The following is a 17,045-nucleotide window of genomic DNA, read 5'->3' as shown; positions in this document are numbered from 1 at the left end:
GTTTTTGTGCTCTTAATGTATTTTCATATGTTGTTAACCACCCAGAGACTCTGGGTAGAGATGGGGAGCCATGTATTTTTTCAGATCTGTCATTCTTAATTTGCTGAATCTGGGGGATTTAAAAGTCAATATAGCTGTCACAGGAAAGGGATTGGGGGGGGTGCATTCTTACTACACTGTGGAAAGAGCTCAGAAGTCAGAGAGGAAGAAGGGCCTGCCGGTTAGCTCAGAGGTCTACAAACATAGCAACTTTAAACCTGTGGACTTCAACTCCCAGAATTCCTCAAACAGCCATGATGGCTGTGGAATTCTGGGAGTTGAAGTCCACAAGTCTTAAAAGTGCCAAGTTTGAAGACCCCTGAGCTAGCTGGTAGTGGTGTATATTAATAAGCATGGATAAATTCATCATACATTTGTCAGTGCAAAGCGAAAGTGATTCAGCAAAGGAACAGCCACTGAAGAAATTAAAAGTGGTACTTTTTTTCCTTTTTTTCTACAGTTTGTAATATTTTATTAGATTATAGAATAAAATACAAAAATACAAAAGCAAATAGTAGGACACAGTGGGGAGGGGGGCAAGGGAAAAAGAACAGACTTCCTCTGTTGCAGTAGAAGGAAGCATTAACATTGAACCTCAACTTTTTACTTTTCCATAATATTATAAAATAGCTATTTCTATAACAACAAATGAATCTAATCAGTAAAACCCAAAATCTCCCCCCCCCTTTTTTTTTTTAGTCATCAAGTTTTTGACACCTTGCTAAGCACTGGTGGTACTCAAATATTGTCATGTCCTAAAAGTGGTACAATCTGTGAAAAGGTTGAAAAGCCCTGCTTTACAGTACTTGAAATATATTATCTCTGAATGATCATTATATCCATTGTACATTCCATATTTTCATGTTAACATCTGAACTATATTTTAGCCTCTTGTTTTATCAGGAATATCATTTTCCCAGGGAGATTTTCAGATTGCTCTTTTGGGTTCTTTCATAACTTTCCTTTGGAGATTTTGACTTCTGAATGTAGTAGTTACAAAACAAAACCGTGTCAGAAATATATCATAAAAGTTTTTATCTATTCCTGATTTAAATGGTTAATTATCTTTTTTTTTTTTTACTTTCAGCTTTATGTGGTCATTTGAAAAAGCCAATCTCAGTATGGTCCAGATAATCACAGGACAGCTTGTTGAATCCTTTGATGAAGAATTTAGGACACTGTATGCCCGTTCTTCTGTTCCCAGTTCATTTGCTCCAGAATTAGTTAGAATCAATAACTGCCGAGCCCTCTGGGAAAATGAAGCCTACCAGCACTCACGTTCTTCTTTAGCTTCCATTTCTAGTCGGCATAACCTTTCCAGGTGGCAAGACAAAGTTCATAATTTTGATCCCACCGTTCTGAAGACACGAGGTACTGCTAGATATGGAATAAATGAAAATGACCAGTTCAATCCTAGAAATCATCTACTTCACAAACCTCAATTTGCACCAGGTTTCCATATGCAGAATAGGATACAGCAATATCAGCCCAATGAAGTAAATGAAAATTGGAAAAGGCACAGTTATGCAGGGGAGAAGCCAGAAAGGACTCCTTATTTGATGCTCAATAGAACAACTAATCGAGCAAATAATCCATCAAACCTTTGGAGAGTACCATCTGATAGTCTCAGTATTGTGTCTTCGTTGCACGGAAGCCATACCAATCACAAGGTGCCACAACAGAGCTTAGCTGACCGATTTCCACAGCCAAAGCTCAATATTGCAGACAGGAACTCAATTGTACGGAGATCTTTCAATGGCACTGACAGTCATATCCGTTTTCTCCAGCAGAGAATGCCAACCCTTGAGCGCACCACAAAATCTTTTCTACGTAATTGGCGCATTGAATCATATTTAAACGATCAGTCAGATTTCCCTGTGGATTCAAACGGTTCAGGGGTAGGAGATAGGCCTGAGAGTTATGATGCAGCAGATAATATCAAGGCGCATGCCCTTTATGCCCATTCTCGGCTTCGCTCCTCATTTGTTTTCAAGCCCACACTGCCAGAACAGAAAGAAGTAAACAGCTGTGCAAGTTCTTCCAATTCAACGATCATTGGTTCAGAAGGCAGTGAAACACCTAAAGCAACCCCCAATCATAACCTTAAACAGAAAGATGAAAATGATGACCCTAAAGCTGAACCAAGCCCTTGCATTCCACTGGAGCCTGATATAGTAAAAAATCGTAACTTGCAGATTTCAGAAGATATAAAACCAAGTGCAGCACTACCTGTTGCTAAGGAGAAACCTCCTTATCTGTATTCATCTCTAAACAGAAGCAAGCCAGGAGAATTTCAAAAGAATCATCAAAATGAAAATATATTGAAAAGGCGAAGTTTTCCTATGTTTGATCATTCAAATTCTATTATGGGTCAGGGAGACAGCAAAGAGGCATCCAGTTATGTCTACAGTACATTAAATAGGAATAGATTTAAGCATCCAAAGCCACCTGCAGAGGATATCTGTAAAAACTTGAAAAGCTTACACAATATGGAAAATCATGTGTCAGATAAGGATAAAAACCATGGAGTCGAACCAAAAGGCTCACCTACTGCCAAGGCTGTTTCTGTAGCTGCACTAGTTGAATCTAGCAAAGAAGAACCTAATAAAGATGTCTCATCAAAGAAAGAAAACAAGAATTCCCCAAATTTCCTGAAAAAGGGATCACAGAAACTAAGATCTTTGTTGAATCTTACACCAGAAAAGAAGGAAAATTTGTCCAAAAACAAAAGTCCTGCTTTTTATAGAATGTGTAGCAGTTCTGACACTTTGACATCAGAATGTGACGAAAATCAAAAGCCCAAAACCTCTGAAACAAAGACGGATTGTTCTCCAAGAAGAAAAAGAACCTCCTCCTCCAATTCACAAGGAAGCCTACATAAGAGTAAAGAAGATATTGCCATCAGGCCTAAATCTCCCAAGCCTCCTAAGCCTCCCAAATCTCCCAAGGCCCCAAAGTCTCCCAAACCTCCGAAAGCGCCATCTGATGAAAATGCTAAAAGGGGTCCTACTGGGAAACCCTTGGAAAGCATCCTGTTAGAAGTGCCTCCTGGCGACCCATCTGCCCCCAGATTTAACACAGAACAAATTCAGTACCAAGATGTCAGAGAGTTGCATGCAAATGCAATTCGTGAACGAGTAGCCGTGCCTGCTTCTCCAGCAATCCCTCCGCAAAGGATGGGTGGCCCAAGTTCTCACCTGCCCAGCCCAAAGCCTCACGAGGAGCTAATAAGGCCTCGCTTCAGTGAAAGGCGGGTTTACAGTCGCTTTGAACCATTCTGCAAAATGGAAAACTCAGCTCAGCCAATGAGCAACGCAACCAAAGCCAGCGGTCATTTGCCAGAAGGAAATAGCAAGATCACCCATAATAATTATGGAAGGAGAAATCAGGTGCTTAGTTACAATCCTGGTTTATATCACCCATTGCATCCAAACGAAAATAAGTTTCGAGGAATTATGCAAAAGTTTGGGAATTTTTTGTATAAAAACAAGTGAAACTTGGCTAGGGGGTCTTTTAAAAACCCTTCATTGTTATAAATATCTAACAAATTAGACTGATGGGCAGCTTTCATAAAGCTTAACGGTAATATTGCAGAGCACTGCCATATATGTATATAATAACCATTCCAAAACATTGGCTGGATGGAAGTTTTGGAATTGGGTTTTTATGTATTTGTACATTAAATTTGAGATTTGCTCAAATTCATTTCGATACTGCGTATTTTAAAAATTAAAAAAAATGATGTAACAAGCCAAAGAAAATATTTGAACTCCAATCATAACAAGACCACTTATTTCACAATATCTCTCCCTTTTTCATAATAAATCCTCATTTGTTACTCATCACACAGGCTATTTGCTTTTCAGTTTTTCCTTCTCGAAAGGTAATGTGTAACATTGTACATAATATATTATTTTTTGTATTGGAAATGCAGAATTATTCTCTCTTAGCTCAGATTTTCAGTAGCAACCACATGTACATCACATGCAAACTCACCAATTATGGATTAGTTTTATCTTATAAATCAAGCCACCTTGACTTTTTCCATAAATCATTAAAAATGTGCCTTAATATCTTATGTAAATACTGATGGGTGCTCAGGAAATTGTCATGGCCTTGCCATTTTATCTCTTCTTTCATGTATATTCCCTATTTCCTGATGTTCTCTAACCATAGTTGCCACTTTGGGAACTAATAATTTCTGATGCAGGGGTATCAAACTGCCGGCCCATGGGCCAGACGTGTCATTGGGAAACCACACCCACCCCATTGCCAGCAATGGTGAAAAAGCTTCGATACATTGCACGACATCACGTGACGTTGCGAGTTTGACATGTCTGTTCTAATGCCTCAAAATATGGCTTTCAAGTTTCAAACAAGTTAAGCACAATTGGTCATTTTACAAATCACTACTAAACTAGTGTTAAGAAAATAGGAAGTTAGGAAAGAAATCCACATGCAAAGAGGAAGTAACTTCCAACTCATCTCCAAACAAGATTCTTAGGCTTACACAATTGTTTCATTAAATCTGGATATGGTGCAACTTATTTAATTATTCTCGTTGCCTTTTCCTATTTATGTATTTTATGTAATGAAAGGCAGAGTTGTTTTATCTTCTACAGCCCCATAGTGATAAGACAGGTATGCCACTTGTAATGGATGACCCAAGATCTCTGTCTTAATGAACTAGTGATGCTATTGCTGCTATCGGCTTCTTAAAAAGTCCTGATTTTAGAAGGTCTTGCGAGCATAGAATTTTTTCTGCTTTTATAATGACACAATTTTATGATCACTGGGCTTGGCAAAAATAAGGTATTTTAGAAAATGATTCTTTTAATTTAAAGTGGGTGACTATAGAGTCTTCTAAGGATAGAAGATAAGCCAGAATGCTGGATGCTTTGGCAACATAAGTGGGACAGGATTGGTTTTTACTATAATAATCTCAACTCCCCTGAGGCTTTTATATGTTCCTGTGTCCATGAATATGAGTGTAAAGTTCAGTGGTATTCAAATCTGAGTAAATCTTACACTTGTTTGCAGATGGATGAGTTATAGCAGAGATTGTAATCACAAAGTCCACTGATGAGTTAATTGAAACATAAAAAAATCTTAATTTTTAAAATGGCATGTTGCATTTTTGCACTGAGGCATTAAAAACAGGGTCTTCAATACCTCAGAGCTTTTAACAATTTACATATTGATTAACAACTTACACATTTATATTAAAATATTTTGTAATTAAAGTATTTTATTTAATCCAGTACTATGCCAATATTGATACAGTTCCTCTGAAGTTCAAAAACACATGGGAGAAAAATGGTCATATAAGTTTCTGATAAAAAGAGCCAGAGTTCTTTTAATAAATGGTATGCTGCCAGCCATTTCCTTGTTGATCTTCTGGGCCAGTGTCCCATGGGATTGCATTATATTCAAAATTCCCCTAATAAATTTTATATTCATTTAAAAGATTGTTTTTCATTTTACAATGATTCAAATACCAAAAGAGACTTTTCTGTTTCTAAAACAAGAACCAAACCAGATTGAATTACCTCATTTGGGATACCATTAGAGCATATCATTTTAGTGGACAGGAGTAGGAAAGCTGTTAAAGAACCACAAATGAAATGCCAAGAAATCCAAGTGAAAATGCTTCATTACCTTCTTTGAAAAAAAAAAAAAAAAGAATGCAAAAAAGCAGAAGTCAAATTACAGCTGTTTTGTGATGAGAAGGAAGAAGATGCAAAGGTGTAACCCTTTTTATCCTAGATCACGGGTATCAAACTTGCCGTGTCACGTGACGTGTCACGGCGTATCGTGACTTTTTTTGCATTGCCGGAGCTGGGGTGGGCGCGGCTTCTGCATGATGCAACCGGCCGGCAGTTTGATACCCCTGGCCTAGATCTTTCAGTGGCTTTTGATGATGCAGACCATAATACCTTATGGACCCTTTGCAAAGGTTAGGAGTTGGGGGACATGGTGTTATGCTGATTTTGGGTCCCATACTCCTGGCAAGTGAAATCATGACTTCCAGAAAACTTTGGGCTCTTAAATATAGCCAGTGTCACCATACTAAGTAATTTTAGTTCACTGTTTTGAATATTTGGAAAATAATGTTTGCATTTTATTATTTTAAGTAATTACCTAATTTCAAGCAATACTGGTTTTTATATTATATGTTTACACTAAGTTCTGCAAGTACCTAGAGTCCATTAGATTTCTAGAAGGCTCTAGACATATTAATAGATCATAATAAATAGATAAATAAGTTAAAGTACTGGGATTTGGGAGCAGAAGTTATTCCCTTCCCCACAAATTATACTGTTTTATGAAGGAGAGAATAAGGATATTCTGTGAATGAATTTGTTTGATTTATGACAATGATTTGGAGTTCCCCGCCAGGAGTATTAATAATGCTGCTATTATGGTTGGTCGCATAGTTAGCCAGTTGTTTATGCCTTATATCAGTTGTATCTACTGGCTTCCACAGATGCTTGATATTCCGAGATTAGACCATTCTGCCAATTTATTGCTGCCTAAGAAACATTTTTCACCAAGGCACAAGTATTTGCAGGCATAACTTAATTGCATGCACACACAGCTCTGTTTTATTATTCCATTGTCAGAACTCCTTAGGCAAGGATAAAAGGTTAATAAAACCAGTTGCTTTTCATCTGATTCAGCATCTTTCCTGACTCACAGGCTCAGGGAAAGTTAAGAATATGCCTGCTAGCTTCAGAAACCATGGTGTGTAGAGTGTAAGGCCAAATATCAGCTTCTTGAGTGAGTCAGGCTTTACATTCAACCTCCAAGTCAGAAATTCTCTTAGGAAAAAATAGATACACGCATGAACGTTCTGTGTTCTTGACACCTGTCTTCCCAGAAATCTCTTTACAGGTAGTCTTCGACTTACAACAGTTTGTTTAGCGACCATTGAAAGTTACAAGGGCACTGAAAACAGTGACTTACAACCGTTTTTCACGATTACAGGAATATTATTTGCTTCAGCCTAACTTCATAATGAAAATGACACTAAAACCTCCCCCTCTAAAGGAAGGCAGTGGAGTGCCCAGGGCATTGCTTATTCCACTGAAATAATGCCTCTTATCAGTGGAATAATGCCTGATCCTGCTCGACGCTGCAAATACCTATGTAGAGATTTTGCAGGGATTGTACCAAGGAGCACTTGTCTCTTGTGAGATTCACCTGAACATCTACTTGAAACAAACATAGTAAATAAAAGAATGGCAGAATGTTTTGTTTTTCTGAAATGCTTCTGATGTGAAAATATGCCTGTTGCAAAGAAACATCTAGGAAATGACATGAGCCCACAAAACAATAAGATCTCTACATTTATCTGTTTAAAATTTATTGGCCACCCAATTCTGATGGATATGCCACCCTGAATAAATGGGCTTCCCATATAAAACAATAGGAGTGCAATCCATATATTTAGTGTTACACTATTCTACACTATGTTCTGCATAGTTAGCAGCAATTATAGACTGAGAAATTCCAGTCAGAGAAAGGCAGAGGAATCCGGATGAGTTTTTTTGTTATGGTTGCAGTTTTCCTTGTCAGTTATTTTCACAAGAAGCAAAGGAACTACAGTTATGTGTGTGTGCAATGGCGTGTATCTCTATATAACATATATAGAGCGTTAACTAGTGCATAACAGAATCATTTATGTACAGGAGGGGCCACGTTTATAAATGAACAACTTATTTTATGGTATCTATATTTCAGTCTGAAAGAGGAAGTGTTACTTCCTCTTCCTGATGTTTGAAATATGGCTTCTAGGAAGTGTATATGCAAACATGCATATAGAGACACTCAAATAGGAGACGTGTATTGGGAAGAGAATTGACAATTTTGGGTTGGTGATACAGGGAAGATCATCATTGTCCAGAGTTTCAATCCCTCCCTCCTCCTCCTTACTTTTATGGTAGTCAGGAATAAATATAGATTGTTTTCTGGTAAATAGAGGACAGCCATAAACTTACAAATAAAATCCATTTGTATCCTCATTTGGTATGACCAGGGGTGAAATAGGCATTGTTAAAAGACACCCAGATGTAATTCAATGTTTGTGCTTCAAAAGTAGAAGGTATTTTTGCAAAACATTCCAGCAAGTCTCTCTCGCACCAAACAAGAGAAATATAGAAAACCGCTTTCCTTGCAACTACAAGTTCTCCACCCTGTTCCAAGCCAAGAAAATCTTTTGTAATGCCACACCCACCCAAGACAGTGGTAAACCTGTTTATGGCATGACTATAGCTAAGGAAACTCCCTGCTGAGTCATCAAAGCTGCAACTTGCACAGTTCAAGAGGGTGCTTCAGTCACAAGAATGTTATACCAGCTTCCCAAAATCCTCCCATTATACCATAAACATCTGTATTTATTGAAAACTGCTGGAAAGTTACCGCTCTGTCTGGGCAGCCAACTTAGACAACGCCGGAGAACCGGCTGCGTGTCAGTGCAAAGCTTACCATGCCTGGCCTTGGCACTTTCAACATCTAAAGACTGTAGAGAGAAATACAAATATTTGAGAGCAATTTCTGTGAAAGCCTCAGAATTCATAATTGCTCAGTGGGGAGTAAAACCTGGAGGTTTGACCCTTGATCTTCTCTAATCTCAGATCTAATGGAGCTGAATGATGCTATCAGGCCTGAAGGGAAGTTAATCCCTTTTCATCTTAAAGACATTTTCTCACTACTACAGCTGGCCATGCTGACTGATAATTACAGAAAGCGCTTGCTTGCCTGCCTGCCTGCCTGCTGCCTGATGGATGGATGGATTGCATTTTTACACTGCCACAATTTCAAGTGACTCTCGGTGTTTTCCATCATAAAATCAGACCGGTAGAACACACTAAAAACATAAATAAAATAAAAATTTAATTGTAGGTGTCATATGATTCTGGTGACTCTGCTTTAATATGCAACTGTAGAGAACCCCAGAGATTATCTTTGGGAAAGAATGCAGTAGTTACCAAAAGAAAAGAATTTAGAAAGAAATTCTAACATGTTAAACATGTAACCCTCAACTTATAACAATTCATTTAATGAGCGTTTGAAGTTACAATGGCACTGAAAAAAGTGGCTCATGACCATTTTTCACACTTAGGGCTGTTGCAGTGTCCCCATGGTCATGTGATAAAAATTTGGATGCTTTATCACATGGTCATGTGATAAAAATTTGGATGCTCAGGACAGATGCAGTGTCCCGGGGTCATGTGACCAATTTTTGCACCCTTTCCACAAGCAAAGTCAATGGGAAACCAGATTCACTTCACAACCGTGTTACTAGCTTAACAGCCACAGTGATTTACTTAACAACTATGGCAAGAAAGCAACAAAACTCTCTTAACAACTGTCTTGCTTATTAACAGAAATTTGGGGCTCAGTTGTGGTTGTAAGTCAAGGACTAATTGTATATCGTTACTGGTATAAGAGAGGGAGGTATAATGTCGGCATTTCAAGTTTCTGTTACTGTAGCCTACAGGTAGTTCTTGATTTATGATCACATAGTCCAACCCCCGGGCCATGGCTTATTCACAACCAGGCCACGCGAGTGGCGGCCCAGCACACGCATGTGCACAGCTCAACTTGCATGAGCGGTGGCCTGGCACACATGCACATACGCACCTAGCTCAGCTTGTGCAAGTTGAACACGCATGGATGTGTGCCACCCTGCCACTCGCACAGGTTGAGCTGCACAGACGCTCTGGCCTGCCACTTGAGTGGCCTGTTTCCCCTCTTCCCCCTCCCCCCACGGGGACTGCTGACATAGTGAATGTTCAAAATTATGAGCATCCTGAAAAAGGGGACTTATCACCCTAACTCGAAGTTCCAATGAAAGTAGTCTCTCTGAGTCATTTGACCAAAATTTGGGCGCTTAGCAACACAGATGCATTTACAACTGTTTGCAGCATCCCACAATCATTTGACTACATTGACAAGAATTACTAGATCAGCTAATATACCAGTTCAAGAAATACAACATAAAATTAAGGATTTTTTTGTCTTTCAAACTGCCTGCCAGACTACTGGATGACTCCTTAACTCTCATGGTTATTGTTTATTTCCCTTGAACATTGGTTATTGTTGATAGCCTCTTGGTCACGGAAAATCCAAGTAAAGTCCTTTGTCTTTGAGAAAACAAAAGAGTTTGTTTTCGTGCCTCTTGCTGAGACTGGATGTGATCTTTGCCTTCTGGCTTTTCTCTTCACTTTTTCCAGATATACAAGGTTATCTGATAACAGCTTTGTTGCATGACTGCAGATTGCGTGGGCTATTTTATGGCTGCAGCCAAGTGCTATAAAGCATCTGGTTTGTGTGTACACAGCCATGAACAGGCCACATAGAATACACTTATTATACTTCGATTATCTTTTTGACCAAGTCCTGAAAACTAATGCAGACACTGTTTTATTAGCATCGTGGGTTAACTACATGGACAAAATTCACACTATAATTATTTCTCTCGTAGCCAAAGTCTGATGAACTTTATTTCTTGAATAAGGCTGGGGAATCATACCTGGAAATCTCAAGTAAAACATCAATGATTTAACTAGAAGATTAATCAATTAGAACTTTTATTTGATTGATCACCAGAAGGCCATTTTATTCAAGAAGGATATTTTTGTGTTTGCACCAAATTAAGGAGAGGCTTGCTTAGCGTTTATTTATTTATATTTTAAATCCAGTTTCATTACTTTATAAGTAAGTCAAAGTGGCAAACATACCTAATACTCCTTCTCCCTCCTATTTTCCCCTCCACAACCACCCTGTCAGGCAGGTTGGGTTGAGAGAGAAGGACTGGTCAAGAGTCACTAAGACGACTTTCATGCCTAAGGCGGGGTTAGAACTCACCATCTGCTGGTGATTGGCCCAGAGTCACCCAGCCAGCTTTCATGCCTAAAGTGGAGCAGAACTGATGGGCTCCTGCTTTCTAGACTGATGCCTTAACAATTAAATTTTATTCTACTTTTCTATTACTACAGTAGTCAACCAATGAAATATTTAAAAGATTATTTTCCCCTACAAAGTGAATGATAACATTTAATTAGGAAAATGCAATAGATTTTAGGCTGATGTGTAAGAAAAGACATATACTGAGGTTTTGATGCTGAAGCAGACTTAGAGGTGGCTGAATCCGGCCCTCACAGCACCCGCCTACCCTTGACAAATTCCACCCCACAAGGTATTAAGGAGATCAACTGGTGCTTGCTTTTCCCATCAATCAATGAGGCTGGGTGGAAGAGGAATGCTCGGGGCATTCCTTACCCATTCCAATTTGTTTTTAGACATTCCTCCTGAACTGCAAGCCAAGACAACGTTTTATTAGGAGGTTTGCTCAGGGATTTAATTCAGGCACACACAACCCCCTTCCCAGTGCTGGATTTTAATGCTTCTTCAGCGAACAGTTTTATTATATGTTGCAGGATTAGCCTTGATCAAGCAAGCAAGTATAAGGGCTAAGAAAGCCAGAGTGTTTCGTATCCCTATTGGTGAGTCAATCTATACTGCCGAAATGTAAGCCTTAAATATTTTGAAATCTTTTTTATGCTTAGGAGTTCCTATTCTGAACAGAAAATTGCAAAGTGTTGCAATAACAATTGTCCTTCTTTGTAGGAAAACCAACACTGGAAGTTTTTAAGAAGAGACTGGACAGCCGTTTGTCTGAAATGGTCTAGGGTTTCCTGCCTGAGCAGGGGGTTGGACTAGATGACCTCCAAGGTCCCTTCCAACTTTATTATTATTATTATTTGTAAAATCTTTTATACACAAATAGGATGCTAATTGGATAGACCTAGCAGACTCAATTCAACTGTGCTGTCTGGGCCACACTACACTGGATCCCCCCAAATCTGCTCCCACAGAAATCACTTAGTGCATTTCTTTTATATCCCTAATTGTGGAATACATGTTGGTAATGAATTTGGCAGGAAATGCAGGAAAAATAGTAATTCCATCTTGCACTCTCTGGATCACTATTTCTGTTGCCTAAGTTCCATATGACTCGCCACCCAGATACGGATTTGAAAATCACTGGAAATTTGGCCGATCTTCCAGGCATTGGGACAAAGTGATGGTTGATCCCCTGTAGAGCATTTTATAGTTAGTTTGCTTCTGGATGCTTATGATCTGGAGGGGTTTTTTTAAATTGTACATTTGGTATGGTTAAGGCATCAGTCTAGAAACTAGGAGATCGTGAGTTCTAGTCCTGCCTTAGACATAGAGACCAGCCTGGTAATTTTTGATCTAGTAGCCTTGGTCCAGTCGTTCTCTCTCAGCCCTAGGAAGAACACAAGGGCAAAACACTTCTGAAAATCTTGCCAAGAAAATTGTTTTGGGATTGCTCCCCTCAACCTTGCCTCCCTCAAATCTTGTCAAGAATCAAGACCTCCTTTAAGGCATCCTCCCTCCAGCAAGTCTTAAACATTGTTACATTTCTCAGACTCATCTGGAGTTGGCGGTTTCTAAATTGTAAAAAATAAATTGTAGGTAGATAAGACAATAACCCTGTAAAATAAGTGGAAATTTGCCTAACCTCAACACTTATTAAGGTTAATTTAACTTATTAATAAAATAACTAGAGACTTTTGTAGGCCATGAATTAACTTGAGCTGGATTTGCTGTGCCTCTGCCTGCAAAAAGTAACATGTCTGCCAGCAAAAGCCAGAGAGGTCGACCACGATTATAATGGCTGTGCTTCCAAAATGCTGCAGATCAGAAGCTGAAACCTGGAGGGGAATATGAACATGATTTTCTTGCCACAAATATCTTCAGAATTTTCAAGGAGCTGCTGAAGTTAAATAGATCAAAGCCAGAAGAAAAGTCTGTGATTATAGAAGTGTCTGGGGTGGGGGGATGGAAGGAAACAGCATTTGAACACTACTAAGTACAATGTTAGAGACATGAGTTAGAGAGAGGTTATTGAATGTAATCTTGCTAATGTATTTTTTCATGAAAGTGAGACTGGAGTCTGGCCTGATGTAAATAAATATAAATGCTCGTATCTGATCAATTGAATGAATACCTTTTCTAGGTGGGAGTACAGTGCAAAACATACAGAATTTTTTTAAGAAATAAAATTCTCCTCATTTAAAAAAAAAAAACAAGAGAAACAACCTGACAAGAAAACTACCTAAGATCAAAACAAGTTTTTTCCCCACAAAAATGATTGCCAGCCACAGCACCAGATTAAACCAAAGTTAAACAGAAAGTGCTTACAGCATGGTTATTCATAAAGGACTAGGTCTTCTCGTGACATAAGTGTTCAGTTTTACACAAGAAACTTTGAACTTTATCTAGGGCTTTTTTCATGTTGTTGTTGTTCGAATGTCCAGGTTTATGGTATTAGCAGGATTGCTTCAATCCATTTTCTTTTAGATTCTTAAAAAAACACACCTCTAGCAGGATGGCATGATTTACTTTTGCAGAATCCTTGTTGATTTTTTTCAAAAGACATGTTCCTCTAATGTGCTTATTTGTCTTGGTTTGTTTCCGCCAATTTCCCTGGAAAAATGTAAAATTTACTAGCCTATAATTTCCCCCCAGATCTCATTTTGAAAAATCGGTTTGGGTTTCATAATATGGGACAGTTTGACATCTGAGTTCTTTAAAAACCCTTGGGTAGATGCCATCAGAAAGATAGCAATGTGAAACTGTGAAGTTTATGTTGCTTTATTGCAGGTGCCCTCTGCTTTACTAAAAACAAAACATCCTTCTTTCACAAGAAGCAGTGATGCATTTTACATTATTGGGAGCAAGGAGGAGGTTAGCAATGTAATTTATCACCATCTGCTTAGTGAATTTTGGCAGTTTCCAATTGAATTTGCATTTTTCAAGCATTGTCAGTGAAAGGAAAATGGAGCTAATTGATACCCTGGCTTAGATTTAAAAAAAACAAAAACAAAACTTTCTATAATAAGTTGAGGAAGGTTTACAGATTTGGGGCAATCATTTGTATTTAAAGGAAGCAATAGCCCTTTCATGATTATTTGTTTTCTCTTCCATTCCAAAGCATAATAACTGCTATGCTAAAGAAGCTCTGACGTAAAGAAGGGCGCTTTTCTCTGCTTATATTAGATGTATTGAAAAGTATCAGGGAATCTTAAATAAATGATTGGTCCATTAGTGGGTGAAAGTGGCAAGAAGGTGACAAGCAACAGGGAGAAAGCAGAACTATTTAACTCGTTTTTTTCATTTGTCTTTACACAAAGGGAAAAAACAGACCAACCTATCAAAAATAGTGCCATAAAAAACAGAGTAGAAACACAACAAAATGGTAAGTGAGCACCTGTCCAGCCTAGACGAGTTCAAATCACCAGGACCAGATGGATTACACTCCAAGGTTCTCAAGGAACTGGCAGATGTGATCTCGGAACCACTGAACTATATTTTTCAAAGATCCTGGAGCACTGGGGAACTACAGACTGGAAAAGAGCTGATGTAGTTCCCATCTTCAAAAAAGGGGGAAAAAATGGATCCAGGAAATTACAGACCTATCAGCCTGACCTCAATACCTGGGAAGATTCTGGAAAAGATAATCAAACAACGAATCAGCGAACACCTAGAGGCAAACAAAATCACTACTAAAAGCCAACATGGGTTTGTCAAAAACAGATCATGCCAGACAAACCTTATTGCATTCTTTGACCAAGTGACAAAATTAGTGGATCAGAGGAATGTCGTGGATATAATTTACTTGGACTTCAGTAAGGCATTTGATAAAGTAGATCACAACCTACTACTCGATAAGATAGAAAAATGTGGGTTAGACAGCATCATTACCAAATGGATTCGTAGCTGGCTGACCGGCTGTACTCAGCATGTGGTCCTCAATGGAACCGTATCTACATGGAGGGAAGTGTGTAGTGGGGTGCCCCAGGGCTCTGTTCTGGGCCCGGTGCTCTTCAACATCTTCATCAATGATTTGGACGAGGGGATAGATGGGGAACTCATCAAATTTATGGGGGGTTGGACTCAATGACCTCCAAGGTGCTTTCCAACTTTATTATTATTATTAGTATTAGTATATGATTAACAGTTTATATCATTATGACATTTGTGTTCCTCATAAGTAGGTATTTTATATGCTGACTTTTTTCTGAACGATTAAGGAGAGTATTACATTAATACTGTACTTTTTATTTGATTTCTATAGCTGCCCATCTCAAAACATGATTCTCTTTATATTAAGCAATATTAAAAAAAACAAAGGTTTTAGATCCAAAGCAATAATTGTTTAGGAAAAATTGGAAATGTTGATTCTATATAACAATAGCAATAGCAGTTAGACTTATATATCACCCTATAGCACTTTATAGCATTCTCTGGGCAGTTTACAATGAAGAAGCATTACTTGCATATTGCCCCCAACAATCTGGGACCTCATTTTACCAACCTTGGAAAGATGGAATGCTGAGTCAAACTTGAGCCCCATCAGGATCGAATTCCAGGCTGTGGGCAGAGTTTGCCTGCAATACTGCATTTTGATCACTGCGTCACTAGGGCTCTGAAAGAGGTAAGCTCAGAATAATTTAGGGACAATTTCTACTATGGTTTACAATTCACTTATTTTTATTAATTCAAAATACCTCTAATATCAGAAAAAAAAATCTCTTAAAGGTGAGAGAACAATGAAGAGTAATATACAACTGAACTGAACTGGACAATTTTAATAAAAAAATTTTTTTAACCCCCTCCAACTCAAATCCAGCACTATACCAGAAAAGGAAATGAGCTAAATACTTAAGTAAACAGATACAAATAAAGTGATGCCATATCTTTTATCTGAAATGAAGAAGAATCGAAGGATTTTGGTCTTGGGAAAGCCCTCATGGAATAATCTCTCACTGGATATGTGAAATCCTTAAAGGCAAATACCTTAACTGCTGTACTACATTGGCTATACCATATCTCCAGGTGGAAAACCAACTAGAGGCAGAAAAAGTAACTGTTTGTACTTCCATAAGTAATGTTGGATATAGGAACATCTTTGGTCTTGCATCTGTTCCTTCAAATGAAACTTCATCTGAAACGTCCAGATCCCTGCACCAGGGAATTGCCTTTCTCTCTATCTTACTGGGATCCAGTCTCAGTTTATGATGTTCCTCCAATCCATTACAATGTTCAGATTCCAGTCCAGGGTTTGCATAACCTTTCCTGACTCAGATAATATAGAAAAATATTTCATCAGCATACAAATTACAAATCACCCTGTAAAGTAGACTAAACTAATAAATCAATACCAAATAGGTGTAAAACCACTTTTATTAGAATAGCTCTCTTAATAGAATCCTGAAAGCCTTAATGTGATCCCCTCCTCCTTCACTTTATCTTCAGGTGAATTAAGGAGGGCCTGTCTGAGGTATTTAGGTTAAGTTAGGTTTGGGGAATGGCCTGAAGCTGCACTTATCGGATCATTGCCTTGGTAACAGATCTTGCCACTGGCCTTCAAGGCCATTCTTTGTGTCCTTTACATGAAGTGTTGCCTGAGATGACTCCTAACAGCTTGATATATTTTTAAATGGCATTTGGAGAAAATGGATCATTTTGAAACTTCAGAGCTAAAGTGCTATTGCAGTAATAATTTATTAAACCCAATCCAATGTTCTGAACATAGATGGAGTAAAATCAAATGCTGTGTAACCATGGCCCGCTAATTTGAGTTTAAAGACCCTTACTTAGCAATGTTCATTTCAAACCAAACAAACTGGTAGAATGAACATGATTGTGGTTATTTTGTCATGTGCATAGTTCTAAACACGCCAATTAAAAAATTTGTTTATTAAAGAACCCCCCCCCTGGGTGTTGTAAATGCAATTCTCTTAATGCAACTCAAAGAAACTACAATGTCATGATCAATTCCATTGTAGCGGAACAGTTCCAAATCAGAGGATTCTTTCTACTATGATAATTTTCATATGTTAGAACCACACTGTTTCAGGAACTCTGGACAATGCAGGAGTTGACAATGTCATACAGTCACGTTTCAG

The 17,045-nt window shown here is 38.3% G+C and overlaps 1 protein-coding gene across 2 annotated transcripts in view; it reads left to right on the top strand.

Annotated features, from left to right (window-relative positions):
• Positions 1 to 5,405, top strand: part of FAM83B (family with sequence similarity 83 member B) — a 57,860-nt gene extending 52,455 nt beyond the window's left edge. For both annotated transcript variants that reach the window (XM_039320338.1, XM_039320340.1), the window contains exon 5: positions 1,127 to 5,405. In XM_039320338.1, coding sequence (XP_039176272.1) covers positions 1,127 to 3,533 — 2,407 coding nt within the window. In that variant the 3' untranslated portion in view covers positions 3,534 to 5,405. The remainder of the gene's footprint in view (positions 1 to 1,126) is intronic.
• Positions 5,406 to 17,045: the final 11,640 nt, after the last annotated feature.

Source organism: Crotalus tigris, unplaced genomic scaffold (genome assembly GCF_016545835.1).
Source record: "Crotalus tigris isolate CLP2741 ecotype Arizona unplaced genomic scaffold, ASM1654583v1 scf7180000023636.1099087, whole genome shotgun sequence".
Classification (NCBI taxonomy): domain Eukaryota; kingdom Metazoa; phylum Chordata; class Lepidosauria; order Squamata; family Viperidae; genus Crotalus; species Crotalus tigris.
Note: the sequence above shows the minus strand (reverse complement) of the source record. Positions and strands in the feature narration are given on the sequence as shown.